The sequence below is a fragment of the Camelus bactrianus genome, chromosome 17 (assembly GCF_048773025.1).
Source record: "Camelus bactrianus isolate YW-2024 breed Bactrian camel chromosome 17, ASM4877302v1, whole genome shotgun sequence".
Taxonomy (NCBI): domain Eukaryota; kingdom Metazoa; phylum Chordata; class Mammalia; order Artiodactyla; family Camelidae; genus Camelus; species Camelus bactrianus.
Window position 1 is genome coordinate 28,156,804 of NC_133555.1, and position 17,321 is coordinate 28,174,124.

The window sequence follows — 17,321 nt, forward strand, 5'->3', positions numbered from 1 at the left end:
TAGCAAAGACCACTTCCCCTTGCAGGCTTTAATTAGAAAGCATTTTTTTGTTTTGGTTTAGTTGAGAAAGAGACTACAGGCAATAAGCTAAGCAGGTGAATGAAAGAGGAGACGTAAATTATACCTTCATTGTTTTGGAAATAGTGGGTCCTTAATAAATACTTTTTTTCCACCCTTACCCCCAACATACCCTGTCCTCACTGTCCACAGGAACAAAATCAGAACTTGCCCAAGAATAGGTTAGGTAGAGGATGCGGTAAACGGAGGGAGGGATACAAACATGGGGTAAGGCCTTTTTGCAATGAGATAACATTCAAACAGGATCTTTGAGATTAAGGGAAATTATTGCAAGGTCAGTGGGCTTGGCTCTCTGGCCTCTTTTTGGAGGGGTGTTGTACCATTTTTCACATTTATAGGTGATACAACTTTCTTGCTATATTTATTTGAGAGCCTAAAATGTGTCCTAGGGACACAGTATTGAATAAGATACACATGATCCCTGCTGTCTTGACTCCACCTCTTTCTGTGTATGGGACTGTGGGCATATCACCTAATTGCTCTGAGCCTCAGTTCTTTCATCTGCAAGATGAAACTAATACGCACTGCATAGGGTTATTGTGAGGCTTAATGAATTGAGGTCTAAAAAGCACCCACGGCCATGCCTGGCAAGTGCTAGACACATGGTAAATAGTAGCTATTATTTATTCTGTGGAAGAGCAGGTTTGGGGTTCCTTGGGGGCCACATGGAAGTGGGTGGGAGACAGTTCCCTGGCTTTGTCAGGTGCTAAATTAAAGCCTCTCCCCCCTAAGAGAAGAGGGTGGGTCCACATCTGACTTTTGGTGTTGGTCCAGGAAGAAAGGGATGGGGTTGGGGAGGGGGAGGTGCTCCTAGCAAAATTAAATTAAGACAGGAACCGGGGGTTCTTAATAGTTGAATGTACATAGCCTGTGACAGTTGAACATGTACTCAGATCTGCTAGTGTTTCATTCAGTAGGCTCTTTTTTCCCGGGTCATCCTTCAGCCCCAGTAGAGACACAGAAAGATGTTTTTCTGGACTTGCTGCTTCAAGGACCCTGTACCAGGTGGATGACCACACCCCTCTCTGGATGTGAACAAAAGCAGGGATTGTTTCTCTAACTGACTGTCAATTCACTGTCAGGGAGATTTTTCCAAGTTTTAGAAGCTGGAGAGGGGCAAGAGACAATAATGGTCCTCCAAGATGAGACTGCTCTTCCTGGTCTTTCCTGCTCTTGCTGGTCAGAAACATTCCAGGGAGTGGGCAGGTGTCAGCTTCCAAACAAACCGTAGATGTTTGCCACCAGGATGAGCAAGAGGAGGCCAGAGAGAACTCACAGCAAAGAAAGGCCAGAGCATGCCTGTGACAGAATGCAAATACAAGCATGTCCTGCCTTTGGTTTGTGTACCTGAAGTTAGATGTACTTGAAGATCCTGCACACATGTGTATAATTCTGCTTTATTACTGGTGAGACTTTTTTTTTTTTTTAACCATTATGATTAAAGGGGAGCTTTGGTCTCAAGTATCCTAAACTTAGGTCTCAGTCTGCCACTTGCTTTGTGACCCCAAGCAGGTGGCTTGACTTGATTACAACTTAGCTTCCCCATCTGCAAAATGAGTAATAGTACCTAGTTGGGCTGATATGGGGCTTGAATGTGAGGCCAAGTAGAGATCTGGAAACAGCCTGGCACACGGTAATCCTCCCTGCCTGTAGGGATGTGGTCACCTGGGGCAGATTAACGGCTGTATAGTTACAAAGTGTGACCCCCCCCCCAACATCTCTCAGCCCCAGTCTCTGTACCAGATGTAGATGACCTATGTGGAGTTCCTGTCTGCTGGAGAGTTCAGTTCTGCACGGCAGTTGGCAATGACTCTCGGGGAATGGCTACTTCATCACCGTCACTCCCTGCTTGAAACTTCCAGTGGCTCTGGGGGTGAACCCCAAAGTTCTTACCTGGCCCCTTGCCAACCTCTTTTCTCTGTGTGTCCCTTTCTTTATAGCCATACAAGACTTTGAGATTCCTCACTTGTGTGGTCCTGCCCTGAGTCCTTTGCCTCAGGCTGTTTCTTCTTCCTTTCTAGGTCTCCAGCTCTCCTTTGCAGTCAAACCTTCCTTGACCACTGTCCACCCTAGTCTAGGGCCTGACACGTGCCTTCAGGAAGAGCTCATGTGACTATGTGCCAGACCCTCTTGCTCACTATTACGGCTGCTCCTTGAGAGTTGTCTGTGTCCTTTCTAGTAATTCCACTTCTAGCATCTTCTTTTAAGGAGACAAACAGAAGTGTGTGTCAAAGTTAATTGAGGAAAGATTTTCCTCACCAAACATTATCCCTGATACTGAGAAATGAGGAACCCAAGTACCAGCTGGGACTGATGATAAGAAGAGGCACATTCACACAAGTGGCTCTTAGCTAGGTAGAGGAATATTTCATGACAAAGGAAAAAGCTCACAATATGTTAAATGAAAAATAAAGGACACAAATTAACAGTAGTTATTGCTGGGTGGTGTGATTGTGGGTGGGTTTTATCTAATTCTTTATACTTCTCTCAGGGTTGCTATACGAGTGGTGTTATACCATCAGAGAGTTTTTAATGTATGATCGCACACAACAAATGTTAAAGGTACCCAATGGGCATTCAGTGGCCCATGTTGGTGGTCTCAGTGTCTCTCCCTTGCCCTTGGGTGTGCCTTCTCATGAGATTCCTTTCCTTGATTGTGCTACGTGGCACCTCGTCCCAGCCCTTAGTCATTGCTTTCCTGTCTGGCATCAGTTAGAGCTCATCACTTGTCCTTCCATTTGGGGACCTCCTGCAGACACTTCAGCTTTCCCAATTGGTGACTTAGTAAAGTGACTGCCCTGGTCCTATTCCATCCTGTCTTACAGAGTTAGGGGAGATGGTGGTGAATTCAAGAATGGGCCCTCAAGAACTGACTGTTTCAAAGGGGAAAGGTGGCTGATCAATGTCTTCTGGGCTCTCCAGTTTCCAAACGCCATGGATAGTAATCCACATTTCCTGTTCCCTCCACACTCCCCACCAAAGGACTCCCTTTGGGTGTATCATCTCTTCCTCCAACAGTCTTCTAACTTGAGTTCAGGAACCAAGTTCTTCCCACCCTCCCCCTAGCAGGACCAAGTGTGAATGGGTGGGAGGGGATAGGGCACTGCATATAAATCCTTGTGGGATTAAATTGGTTTCTTTCTAGTCTCTGTATTCTTGCAGATCTGTTCTGATTTCTGGAAACACTGAATTATAAAACAGAAGAAGTCAAGGAGTTTGCCCCTAGTAATAATAAAAATGCACGATGTCTTTGCTGTGTCCAACAGACTTTCACCACTGTATCCATTCCTCACTCAGTAGCCATTGTGATCCCATTACCTCTGCCTGAACCTTTTCATAGGCAAGGTTGAGTGTCTCACCCTGGCCATCAAGGCCCCTCCAGCCTCGTTCTCCCCCCACCTACCCCTTTCCATGGACTTCCAGAAGTGTGCCGTGTGCTCTCCCACCTCTGGGCTTCCACATCTCCAGTTCTGTCCAACCCTCAGTCCTCCCACTTCTCACAGGAAGCCTCCCTATGCTCGAATTTGGGCCAGCACTTCCTCTGTGTGTTTCATCACATCCTGCTCCCTAAACTGCACAGTGATGGGTCTGACTATTCCCATATCAGCTGTGAGCTTTGTGGGGTCAGGGACTATGTTATCTTGGTGACAGAGTCACTGCTGTTCCCCAGAGCCTGGCATAGTATGTCACATGTAGCAGACACTCAAATCGTTAAGTGGAAGCTAATGGAAACTTTATCTCTGACAAGGCTGCCTGGGTAGAACACTAAGTATCAGCTTGTAAGAGGGAAGGGCCTGCTGAGCTCTGGGTTGATGAGGGAGTGGAAGCCTTTTATTATTACTTAATAAACATGGCTGGTTGTAGTAAGGGATCTTCCACAGTATGGAGGAAGGAGAATAACAAAAGAGGTTTGGGAGAAAAGGTTGAAGACTAGAGGGCTGGATATAGATTTTGTCCTTGGAAATGAAGTACTGGGGAGGGTGTGTGATCCTTGAACAGGACACGGATGGGTCATGAGGCACTGGGTTTGGAGTCAAGGTGTAGTGGAATGAAAGTTGCAGCTGTTGGAATGAGAGTTGGTTTGCTCAAGATGCTCAGTTTCTGGCCCCAAATGTGGGCTAGGAAGAGGCCACCCAGCACTACAAGGTTCAGTGCCTGCAAGGAGAGACAGGGGTTGCAATGAAGAAAGTCTGAGCTGTACCAGAGAAAGTTCTGAACTCCTTGTGCTGGTCCCAGGGGCCTGGGTGGGGAGATCTACATCCCAATGGCTGCTGCCAGGACAGGTCCCTCCCAGAAGCCTTCAGCATCCCCCCTCCTCCTGTGAGGTGGAATGAGGGCATGGTGGTTAGAGCTCACCCCATGGAGAGAGTGAGGGGGTCCACTCAGAGTCTGGTCCATCCACTTACTGGAGGGTATACCTGCCAAGACCTTAGCCCTTGGGCTGATGCTCTCCTCTGACCTGGGGGCTGCTTCACCTTTCTAAGCTTCAGTTTCTTCATCTGAGAAGTGGACCCACACAACCCCTATACCTCACAAGGCTGTTGTGAATGTTAAAGCAGCTGATGAATTTTTGATTTCTATCATCACGGTTTATGCTTTCCTAAGAGTGTAGGGCATTTTTTACTCCTGACTTTATGGGGTCTTGAGGACAGTAGGCATTTGTTGAATGAATGAACGAATGAATGAATGAATACAGAAAATACTTTTAGAATTTAGATTCCCTTGTCTTATTTCCTCACGGAAGACCTAGGCCACTGCTGGCTGCTGCTCTTTCAAGCTTAGCGTTCACTCACAAACTGGCGTTTCCCGAGAACCTGTTGGGCGCGCGGGTATTCGTCCTCATTCTCAGCCCCTCAGTGGAGGAGGTGAGGCTTGGGCAGGAAGCAACAAACCCAAGGTCAGCCTGGTGGCGAGGCTGGGGCTCCACACGCAGGCTGCGGTCCTTGTCCTCCAGGGCAACTCCTGCGACCCCGGGATGGGCGTCGCCACAGTCCCCAGAGCCGCCCCCGGGGGAGCAGGAGCCGGGGTCAGGCTGCACACCTTTTCCGGATCGCATAAATTCTCTTCGAACTAGGTGTCGGGGGGAACCCGATCTCCCTACCTTCCTCCTCACACACTAGCCCTCCCGGGGACCCCTGCCGTGCATAGAGAGGGGAGTACAAAGCGGCAGCCAGGCTTGCTTGCGTCCGCGAGTTTTCCGCCACCACACTTGGGCGGCCGCAGGGGTCCCTGGCCCGCCTCCCGCCCACGTGGCCAGTCCGGCCTCTCTGCCCGCAGCCCCGCCCCGCCCCGGGGAGCCGCCCCCGCAGCCGCCGCTGCCACCATCGTAGCCGCTGTGCGCTCCGCAGCGCCGCCGGCCGAGACCGCCCTGGGCGCCGAGGTGAGTGTGGGCGGCTGGCTTGGAGCCCCGCTGCTCCGCTAGACCCCCTGGAGCAGGATAATTTCCCTGGCTGGTTCCTCTTCTTCCTTCACCCACCATCCTGGAGCTGGAACCCGCTAGGGTCCCCCTCGCCCCATCCCAGTACCCGCAGCGGGCTCTGTAGGCTCTCTCGCCCGGGGCACTCGGAGCGCTCCGGGGCGCACTAGGCGCCCGGGCGCGGCGCAGGTAGGCGATGCCACCACCAGCTCTGGAAACAGACCGTGACTTCGGTCCTCCGGTAACCCTTGGTTGAAAGTTCCCGCAGCCACTTCCGGGGAGGGAGGTGTTACCTGTTCTGGGGCGCAGCCCCTTTCTCTCTGGGGTCTTCCCATAGGTCAGCGTCTGGCAGTGCTGGCTGGGGGCTCACAGGACCGCCGATTCACTTTGCGGCGGGGGATTTGAGCGCACGCGGCGGTGCCGGCGGTTCCGAGCCCACCCAGGCCCCAGTGCTGGCGGCTGCATCTTTTAAACTGCGCGGCCAGAGGATCCTGAGATAGAGGCGGGGGTGAGGGGGTGGGGGGCAGGGGAAAGGCGGACACCAGAGGTTAAAGTGAACCTCGGTGCCTCGGAGTTTGAGACAGGTGAGCTGAGCGTTTTCTGAGTGTGGAAGTTTCTACCGAGTCGGGTAGAAATGGGTTCCTTTGGGTTTTGCCACGAGGAAGAGCGGCTCTTGCACTATCAGCGGCCTCATCGTGGGCTTGAACATTGCCGAAACAGAGCTGCTTGTTCCTAGAGGGCTCTTGCTCCATTTAATGCCGAATCCAGGCTTTCTTCCAGCACTGGGCGAGGATGTGAGAACTGCCAAACAGTAGTTGTCTTGGACGAACTAGCAGAAACTTATTTTTAAGTATTTCAGGCACTATCCAGGTATTACCGCTTTTCTGTCCTTGGGTGTGGAAGAGGAGAGTTTCGCTTTGTCTGTGTCTCAGCTGTGTAGTCTTGGGCAGGTTACTTCGCCTGTCTGTGCCTCAGTTTCCTCATCTATAAAATGAAGATGATAATAGTACAAAATTTAAAAGGTTGTGTAAGATTAAAGTTCTTAATATAGTGCCTCCACCTCGGGTAGCTGTTCTTGTTATTATTGTGGCTCACATCTAACAGGGCATCTGCGACCCTAGCTCCCCAGTCGGGTAGGTGGGCAGGCTCTTGGCACTTCTCCTCCTGCCAAGGACCTGCCTTGTTCACACAGTAGCGTGGTGTCCCCTTCAGTCTTGAAATACTTGGGCTTTGCAGTAACACTTCCTATGGTTAACCAGCCTTGTGCAAAATGTCTTTCAGAACACGAGATTAGTGATGACCTTTGTCAAGGACACTCCTGCAGAGTGGGATCTTGGACCTTCTCTGGAGGCTCTGGGCTGTGACTGGACGTTTCTCTGGCTGGGGTGGAGTGGATAAAGTTTCACCTGAATTCTTACAGGCCTTGGGCCCCCTGACAAGCTGACATCCTCTGTCTCTGTGAATGTGGGAGTCTATTTAGGGGCTGATGACCTGATCCTGTCTCTCCCATTTCATTCATTCACCTCCAGCGACTTGTCCTTTCCATCAGTGGGGTGTCCCTGGGCTGCACTAGTTTAATTTTTACTTCTGGTGGTAGTAACCACAGATGGGTGTTCTGAACCTGGGGCTCCAGGAACCTCCTGAGATACACATGAGATGCTGGAGCACACGTGTATGTTTTTCCAGAGGGTTCTCTTTTTTTATCTTACTCTGCAAAAGGCCTGCATCCCACAAAAGTGGGCCCTGAACAGCTGGTGGGAAGATGCGAGTTCTTGCTCCCTATACAGGGCAGGCCCATTTTTTTTTTTTTTTTTTTTTTATGGAGTCAACATGTCAGCATTACCTCTGCCTCTGGAGGTGGAGATGCACACACGTTCCTTTGTGCCCTTGCTCAGAGCAGACCTTCCAGTGGAAAATTCAGGTCTGCCTTGACTTGAGAAAATCTGATAAAGAAGTCCATTGGGAAAGTAGAAGGCAGGTGGTGGGGGTAGGGACTGTTGGCCTGTGGTGGGGCCTTTAGGATGGGGTGCAGTTCATGAAAATTTGAACTCAAGGTATCAGGAGACTTCTCAGGGCCTTTGCACATGTTCCTCCCTCTGGTGCACACACTCTTCCAGCACTTCTCATGTCTGACAACTTCTTGCCCTTTAGCTCAGATGTCTCCTCTGTAGAAAATTTCCCCTGAGCAGTTTGTCTAAAACAGCCCCTCTTCCTTCAGTTTCTATCACATCCCCCCATTATCTTTTACTCATGGAGCTTACCTGAAATGGTTTTACTCATGCATCTATTTATGGGTTTATTATCTTCATCCACCCAGGAGAATGTAGACTCCAATAGGGTAGATGTGTTGCCCTGGTCACTGCTGAACTCTGGTCCCTGGCACATGGTAGGTGCTCAATAAATGTCCCTGAGTGACAGAATGAATGAGTGTCCACTGAGGGAAGTGAGGTGAGGCTGGAGAGGTTTAAGAGTAGTGAGATACAAAGAAACAGGCCATTAATCAGGAGCTCTGGGTTAAAGTGACCTTTGAGGTCACATTGTTCAACCTGCAATTTAAACTACCTCCACAGCATCTCTTCCTAGTTATTGCTTAACTGAGCTTGAATCCTCCAGTGACAGGGGACTCACTGCCTCCTGAGAGAGCCCATTCTGTTGGAGGAAAGATGTGGGTGCAGAAAACTGCTTATAGCCCCTGCACCCACTCTGATTAGGATGAGATATGGCTTCCGGGCTTCTGCATGCTACCACTCCAGTTTTCCTGGTCTGTTTTGCATCTTGATCTCCCTTCATCCATCACCATCCATCCCAGTGAGCTGCCTCTGCTTCTGCCATCACCAAGGTTCCTGAGCCCTGGCCAGAACTCAGTGTGCTACTGAGTCATATGTCATCAGAGGGGATCTGAGGCAAAGAGGCATCAAAGAAAACTACAATAGCTTACAAACCTATCAGGCCAAGCTCTGCATTGTCCAGGCTCCTGTAACTCATTGGGCAGCAGGGGTGGGGCTCTGTTTCTTTTACTCTTTTGTTCTTTCCCTGGATTTTTCCTAATCGTTCCTTAATCAGTTTATTAATTGTGGCCCTATATATACTTAAAAAATTAATCTTTGGACTCATTATCTTAATGGTTTGTATACCTATTGTCTGATTCATATCACCTCACATATACAGGTTGAAACTTGAGTGAAAACGAAATGTTTTTATATATGATTCTAGTTTATTGAGTCAGTTCCAGTGTCTGAGATCACCAGTGTGGTGAGTGGAGTGGGGTCTCCTGGAGAGGTTTGGAGGTAAGCTTTGCTTTTTTTATGTGCCTTAGCCTCTTGGCTCAGCTCGTGTACTTCATTTATTCAAGAATGACTTACGGAAGGACTCTGGCACTGGCCACACAGCAGTCAAGAAAACCAACAGCATTCCTCCCTTTAGGAGATCAAATCCCAGTGGTGGAGATGGACAGCAGACAACTAGACCTGTAATATGGTGTCAGGGAGTGTGATCAGTGTGATGAGAAGATGAAGCTGGGTAAGGGCATCAGAGTGACTGGGATGGAGGCAGGGTTGGTTTAGGTTAGGGCAAGTTTTTCTGAGGAAGCAGCAACCGAGCAGAAACCCAGTTGAAAGAGGGAGCAGCCATGTGGGTATCTTGGGGAAGACCATTCTATGCATATGGAACCCAAGGTTGCAGTCAGGCTCTTGGTGTGACCAGTCAGCTCTGGGGCCCTGAACATGGTCTATCTCCCTGGGGAAGGGAGAGAGGAAATGAGGCAGTGTGAGCAGAACTTTTCCCACCTTCTCTCCAAATCCTAGCAGGTGGCTGGAGTAAAGTCTCAACGTTGTGTGCTCTCCTGGTTGACCAGAAGGCTCCCACCTTCCTTTCCTGAGCGTGGGACCTGGAGTGATGATGTTCCTGAAACTGCTGCCTGGGCAATGAGCATGAGCCTCGGGGACACTGCTGGAACTATAATTCTAGACAGTAGGGCTTGCCTCACCCCACCTGCCCTGACCATGCACTCCTTCCTCTTTTGTGTCATTTGGTTACATCCACCTCATCACCTAGAGGGAAAAAAGTTACTCAGCAGGGCTTTGATGGGAAAAAGTGAAGATATGAAAATGTATAGGATTGTGGACCAAGAGATGAATGCTTTTCATTCTCTCCACTGATTGACTGATCGACTAATCAATTGATGTTATTTAGCATAGCATAAAGGAGGTGTGACAGGAAGTCTCCTTGGAAAAAGTGACATCTAAGAAGATACAGAGAGGGATGGCTATAACCTCCCTGCCTCGGAGCATGGAATGGGACAGAAGGAAGAGAGAACAGCATGTGCAAAGGTCCAGAAAGTTACTGACTCTCAGTTCTCATTGGTTATAGCAGTGTGTGTTTCTGTGTGTGTGTGCATGCATTGAAGTGTACTGTGGAAAAGGAGCTGACATAGCAGCCCTCAATAAATGCCAGTTGATTTGAATGGCTGTGCCGTGTGCTACTGAGCTCTGCAGCAACATCTTCATGTTATCTCTGCAACTGTCTTGTGGCCCAGGCCCTCTTAGTGAACCCATTTTCCAGACTGGGAAATTGAGTGATGAATAACTTGCCAACTTCTTAGGCATCTCCTCAGTTGTACTGGGAGAGATGGAAGTGAGGAGGATCTTCGTTGAAGATTTATTCAGTGATGTAAAGAGAGACGGTGTTTTCAGTATCTTGGACAGGCCTCCCTTTGGTGCATATCACCGTGGGATGTCAGCTCTGGGAGGCAGAGGCTGCTTCTAGCCAAATGCTCAGTCCCTGGCTCTGTGAGATTTTGTTGGGATGGTAGGTGGATGCCCTGGGGTCCCTGGTGACCATGGAACAACAAGGCTGGAGAAAGTCATTGCCTTTATTTCCCAGGATCTCCTGACTTTTCCAAGGTGGATTACAAGTTGGGGCAGAGCTATACATGGGGCCCTGGTCAAAACCAGAATGCTCCATAAAGAGAAGCTGGGGCCTGTGGCCAGAGCTGAACAGAGGAGGCAGCTTGGTGTCTTGCCTGGTTCAGCTAGCTAAAGACCAAGCTAGTTAGTTATTTAACAGTCAGACTTGGCTCCATGTCCCAACACCCCACCTCCACTTCCAGCCAGCATATGGTAATTTTATGGATCTGGATTTGCTGTTCCTGCTGATAGAAACCCAAGCCCTGGATTCATCTCCAATTCTGAGCTTAGTGATATTTTCCTGGAGGCTGGAGCAGTGCACTGACTGGCCTTGAGGCAAATTGAGGTGTCTGGAGGTTGTAGAGATGGCAGTCGGGGTCCTGTATTCCAGTTTCCATCCCAGCATTACCAGTGGAGTGACCTTGGACAAGGTGCCTAACCTCTGCAAGCCAGTTTGCTCATCTGTAAATGGGGACAGTGCTTGCCTGTACCCTCACAGGTTTGCTCTGAGGATTACATGAGAAGGTATTTGCAGCGTGCTTACCCTCATCACAGCCTGTATGCAGAAGGGGCTGGCTAGGGTCATCTTGTGACTTAGGACTGACCCAGGTCACTCCATCACTGCTTTGTGCTCCTATAGGAAATGTGTGCTCTGACCCACTGGACGTTCTTTATTCAGATCTGGTGACTTCATTGGTGCAGGTGCTATTCTTTATGGAGATGATCTTATTAGGAGCCAAATCTGGATAATGGAGCTGGGAGTCAGTTTATGGTGAGACAGAGGCCAGGTATGAACTGCTACTGAGACTTTCTGCCCAACCACAGCTGCCCCAGCCTCTCCCCGTGTCCTCCCCCAGCAGTCTCCCCAGCCCGCAGCCTACAGTGTTCACCCGCATGTCCCCAGTCCCTGAGGGACACATGACACACTTGAAACTTGGCTGCTTCAACTCACTGTGCTGATTCGTCTTTACCAACCTCCCATCCCAGGTCACCCGCTGGACCCTGTAATGGAGCTGAACCTGACAGTCTCCCAAATACCACAGGGGCTTTTCCACTTTTGCGTCTTTGCTTCTGCTGTTCCCACCACTTGGGATGCTTTTTCCACTTTCACAAGTTTCCTCACTGACCAACTCTAATGGCCTCTTCCCTCTTTCCTTCCGTTTTGGCTAGAAAAAGAAATGCTCTTTTGTAGAAGAAACATCGATTATTTCTTAATATACAGAAATGCAAACAAATCAGACATTGTAGAGTAAAAAATGAAATTCCACCTCTCTCATCCCAGGCTTGCATCTGGAAAGAACAGTTATAATCAGCTGGCTGTATGTTTCTCTTACATGTTTACATATAGGTGTGTGTACCTGTGTCTCTTTAAAAACCAACATAATTGTTCATTTTGTTTGTATTCTTCTCCAGCTTTTTTTCTTCTTTTAACCACATGTCTAAGAGCACTTTCTCTGTCCATATGCATCTCTCCTCTTTTTACCTGCCCTGGCTCTCCCCTTCCCCAGGGAAGAGGGTACAAATTTGTATGGAAATATGTTTTCAGTTCTCTTGGGTATATACCCAGCAGTGGAATGTCAGGTCATGTAACTCTATATTTAACATTTTGAGGAACTGCCAAATGTTTTCATAGTGGCTGTACCATTCTGCAATCCCACCAGCAGTGTATGAGGGTTACAATTATTCCATATCCTCACCAACATTTGTCACTGTCCATCTTTTTGATTATTGCCATTCTAGCGTATGTGAAGTGGTATCTCATTGTGGTTTTGCTTTTCATTTCCCTAATGGTTAGTGGCGTTGAATATGGTTTTTTTTTTTTTACTTTATTTTTTTTAACGCTGTTTTGGGTTTACAGTAAGATTGATGGGAATTTTCTCCCTCAATCAGAGATTTCTCCCATACTCCCTGCTCCCACACGTGCATGGCCCTTAACATAATCAACATCACTCACCAGGATGGTACATTTATCACCAAGGATGAACCTGCATTGACACATCATAATCATCTAAAGTCTGTAGTTTACTGAACGGTTCACAGTTGGTGTTTTTCTTCCAGTGGGTTTGGATAAATGTATTTCACTGCCCTAAAAATCATCTGTGCTACACTTTCTCATATATCTCCCACCCTCCATGGTAACCACTGATCTTTTTTTTGTCTCCATAGTTTTATCTTTTCCAGAATGGCATATAGTTGGAATCATACAGTGTGTAGCCTTCTCATTTTGTCTTCTTTTGGTAATATGCATTTGAGGGTCTTCCATGTCTTTTCATGGCTTGATAGCACATTTATTTTTAGCACTAAATGATATTCCGTTGTCTGATATATCAGTTTATTTTTATTATATTTTATTAAAAAAATTTTTTGGAGGGACAGGGAGTAATTAGGTTTCTTTATGTATTTTTTAACTAGATTTTTGCTTGATTTTATTTTTTAGTGGAGGTACTGGGGATTGAACCCAGGACCTTATGCATGCTAAGCACACACTCTACCGCTGAACTGTACCCTTTCCCCACAGTTTATTTCTTCATTCACCTACTGAAGGGCATCTTGGTTGCTTCCAAGTTTTGAAAATTATAAATAAACTGCTGCTATAAACATCCATGGGCAGGGTTTCATGTGGACATAAGCTTTCACCTCTTTGAGGTAAACACCAGGGAATGTGATTGCTAGATCATATGGTAAGAGTATGTTTAATTTTGTAAGAAACCACCAGACCGTCTTCCAAAGTGGCTGTACCATGTTACATTCCCATCAGCAATGTATGAGATTGTCTGTTGCTCCACATGCTTGTTAGCATTTGGTGGTGTCAGTATTTTGGACTTTGGCCGTCATAAAAGGTATGTAGTGGTAGCCTCATTGTTGTTCTAATTTGTGTTTCCCTGGTGACATATGATGATGTGGAGCATCTTTTCATGTGCTTACTTGCCATCTGCATATCTTCTTTGGTGAGACATCTGTTAAGGTCTTTGGGCCATTTTTGATTCAGGTTGTTTCTTTCTTGCTGTTGAGTTTTAAGAATTTTTTGTATATATTGGGTAACAATCCTTTATCACATGTGTCTTTTACTTTCTCCCACTCCATGACTTGTCTTCTAATTCTCTTGGTATTATCTATTGCACAGCAGAAGTGTTTAATTAAAAAAATTGTTTTAAATTGAAGTGTAGTCAGTTTACAATGTTGTATTAATTTCTGGTATAGAGCATAGTGATTCAGTTATACATATATATTCCTTTTCCTATTCTTTTTCATTATAGATTATTGCAAGATATTGAATATAGTTCCCTGTGCTATACAGTAGAACCTGGTTGTTTATCTATTTTATATATAGTAGCTAGTATCTGCAAATCCCAAACTCCCAGTTTATCCCTTCACCATCCCTTTCCGCATTGGTAACCATAAGTTGTTTTCTATGTCTGTGAATCTGTTACTATTTTGTAAATAAGTTCATTTTTGTTATTTTTTTTACATTCCACATATAAGCGATATCATATGGTATTTTCCTTTCTCTTTCTGGCTTACTTCACTCAGGATGACAATCTCCAGGTCTGTCCATATTGCTGCATTATTTCATTGGTTTTTATGGCTGAGTAGTATTCCATCGTATATACATATATAGCTTCTTTATCCAGTCACCTGTCAATGGACATTTAGATTGCTTCCATGTCTTGGCTATTGTAAATAGTGCTGCTATGAACATTGGGGTGCATCTATCTTTTTGAATTAGAGTTTCCTCTGGAAATATGCCCAGGAATGGGATTGCTGGATCATATGCTAAGTCTATTTTTAGTTTTTTGAGGAATCTCAATACTGTTTTCCATAATAGCTGAACCAGAAGTTTTTAATTTTATTAAGTACAGGTTATCAATTATGTCTTTCATGGACTGTGTTTTTGGTGTTGAATCTAAAAAGGCATCACCATCACAAGGTATTCTAGGTTATCTGCTATGCTATATTCTGGGAGCTTTAGTAATTGCACTTTACATTTAGGTCTATGATACATTTTGAGTTAAATTTTGTGAAGGGTGAAAGGTCTGTGTCTAGATTCTTTTTTTTTTCTTTTTTTTTTGTATGTGGATATTCAGTTGTTTCAGCACCAGCACCATTTGTTGAAAAGATTGTCTTTGCCCCATTGTGTTACCTTTGTTCCTTTGACAAAGATCAGCTGACTGTATTTATGGTAGTCTATTTCTGGGCTCTCCATTCTGTTCCATTGATCTATTTGCCTTTTTTTTTTGACCAATATTGCTCTGTTTTGATTACTGTAGCTTTATAGTGTCAGGTAGCCTCCGTCCTCCAGCTTTGTTCTTCAATATTGTGTTGATTGAATATCTTTCCGTGTGCTCCCAGCCATTTCTTTGGAGAAATGTCTATTCAGAACTTTTGCCTATTTAAAAAACTGGGTTGTCTTTTTACTATTGAGTTGTAAGTTTCTTTATATATCTTAGATTCAGTCCCTTATCAGATACATGATTTTTAAAATATTTTCTCTCATTCTGTGGATTGTCTTTTCTCTTTCTTGATGGTTTCCTTTGAAGCACAAGGTTTTAATTTTGATGAAGTTCAGTTTATCTATTTTTCTTGGGTTGCTTTTGCTTTTGGTGTTATATCTAAGAAAACTTTGTCTAGTCCAAGGTCATGAAGATTTATGCCTGAGTTTTCTTCTAAGGGTTTTATAGCTTTAGCTCTTAAAATTAGGTCTTTGATCCATTTGGGGTTAATTTTTGTGTGTGATATGAGGTAGCAGTACAGCTTCATTCTCTTCATTCTGGGGATATCCTGTGGACCCCGGCATGATTTGTTGAAAAGACTGTTCTTCCCATTGAATTGTCTTGATGTCCTTGTTGAAAATCAATTGGCCATAACTGTGTTTACTTCTGCATTCTCAGTTCTACCCTATTGACCTACATGTCTATCCTTGTGCTAGTATCCCTGTCTATACTGTCTTGATGACTGTAGCTTTGTATTAAGCTTTGAAATCTAGAAATATGAATCTTCCAACTTTGCCATTTTCTATGATTGTTTTGGCTATTTTGGGTCCCCATATGAATTTTAGGATCAACTTGTCAGTTGCTGCAAAAAAAGGCGGCTAAGAATTTGACAGGTGTTGTATTGAGCCTGTAGGTCAGCAGGGAGTTTTCCCATCTCAATGAGATTTAAGTCCAGTCCTGAAACACTTTTACTGGGTGCATCACTCACTCACCTCCCCCAGTCACTGAGTGTTCTGAGGAGACACTTAGAGGCCCATCCTTCAAGCTGCACACACAAAAATCCATGGACATCAGCATTTCTTTTCCTTGTTGAAGAAAGTGACACAATATAGTGTAGTGTTTAATCTAAGGCTGAAGGCCTTGGATAAAACATTTAATTCCTGAACTTGTAGCCTGGGAGTACATCTGGCACTGACTGAGCATATGGCAGACCTGGGTTCCCTTTACTCTGAGGGAATGTTGGAGATCCCGAAAGATCCTCCCATATTCCCCTGCCTCCGTGCCTTGAGAAGTGTGGTGAGAACTAGGGGCCTCCACAGCTCTGGAGGTACCAGGGAGTGGTGGACGGAATTGGAGTGAGGCTGCATTTTTAACTTGTTTTATCTGTTGGGCAGAGGTAGGATTTCATTTAAGGGGAGGGTTTTGCTGCTAAAGCAATTTTTGTCCCCACTCTGCCTTCCATCATAGTTTGAAGAATCGAGTAAAAATAAGAAAGGAATACTATCACATAATAAAAGATTAGTTTACACCCCTACATGCACTTATGTGTTCCAGATGTAATGCTTTGGCACAAGTGCAGGATTGTATTCTCATGAAAGAGGAAATAAAAAAAGAGAAGCACCTACATGTGTATCAGTAGGAACCTGGCTTTCCAGATTTAAGGAACAGCCCAGGAACTGCATTGGAAGCTGCAGATCCACTCACCCCTCAGCTAACTCTCAGCTGTGGCGAGGAGCTCCATTTTAAACAAGAGTGTGAATGTGTGTGTGTGTGTGGGTGGTGGTGGTGGAGTTGTTTATTACTATTGTTTCAAAAAAGGAATGAAAAAAGCACTAATTTGGGCTGAGTTTTTAGTTTGTTTCTGGAGGAAAAACTTATATGCAATAGAAATTATTTTGAGATCTTCAAAACATATGCTCCTTTGGTTTAACAGATTTCCTTTACCTAAGCTGTTAGAACAGTTCGTAGGGATTTCATTTCATTCTTCAGTGAGGGGTGTGTGCACATGCATATGCGCCTGGAAAGTTTGGGGAAAAACACAATGACATAACCCAACCCCAAAACAAGGAAGCATGTTACAGAGCTGAGGCCTCAGTCTCAGAAGGTGCAGCTTAGCTGACCTTGTGTAACCTCTCTCTCTGACACGTCTCCCAGGGGGTGGGGGAACTGTTTCTCTCCAGCATGGCTTTAATTTTACAAAGGCCCTGTGCAGTCTTGCAGACTCAAGTGGTTTTCTTAACAGATCACTCATATTTCATGTGTTCTGGGCTGGGCAGGGCCTCACTAATCCTTGGCCAGCATTGTGAGTCAGAAAATATTTAAATGACTGCCTGAGTCCTTTGAGGAGAGAGACTTGGCAAGTTAATTTAGGGAGGTGGAGTGACTCTTGAATCACACTGCAGGGAATGAGTGGTAGAATTGATACCAATGTTAGCAGCTCCATTTTATTATGCTAATAAAGAAAGTTATATTGTCTGTTAGAATGAGATAATAATGATGATGCTACCAAATTTTGTTGAGCGCTTACTATACGGTAGAGTCTAGCTTTTCACATTTGTTCTTGACTGTGACCCATTGTAAGAAATAAATCTAGACTGTAACCTGCTCTGTGTGAGTGTGTGTGCGTGCGCATGTACGCATGTATCTGAAACAAGTTTGGTGAATCAACACTTACCCTATGTATGTCTGGCATCCTCTGATAATTCTTTTCTA

The 17,321-nt window shown here is 45.7% G+C and overlaps 3 protein-coding genes across 5 annotated transcripts in view; 2 read left to right on the forward strand and 1 right to left on the reverse strand.

The window, feature by feature from the left end:
- Positions 1 to 17,321, forward strand: part of IL17RD (interleukin 17 receptor D) — a 155,563-nt gene that overhangs the window by 114,168 nt on the left and 24,074 nt on the right. The gene's annotated exons all lie outside the window — the stretch shown is intronic.
- Positions 5,403 to 17,321, forward strand: part of ARHGEF3 (Rho guanine nucleotide exchange factor 3) — a 281,665-nt gene continuing 269,746 nt past the window's right edge. Inside the window, exon 1 of one of the 3 annotated variants that reach the window (XM_074344626.1) lies at positions 5,403 to 5,458. The gene's annotated coding sequence lies outside the window, so the exon portion shown is untranslated. The remainder of the gene's footprint in view (positions 5,459 to 17,321) is intronic. The other 2 variants (XM_074344627.1, XM_074344631.1) reach the window with 2 other exon arrangements.
- Positions 6,063 to 11,073, reverse strand: SPATA12 (spermatogenesis associated 12). Its single transcript, XM_074344135.1, is given in 5 exon segments — positions 6,063 to 9,993; positions 10,080 to 10,111; positions 10,331 to 10,376; positions 10,379 to 10,402; positions 10,405 to 11,073. Coding segments are annotated over 5 exon segments (291 nt in total). The 5' UTR covers positions 10,457 to 11,073; the 3' UTR covers positions 6,063 to 9,856.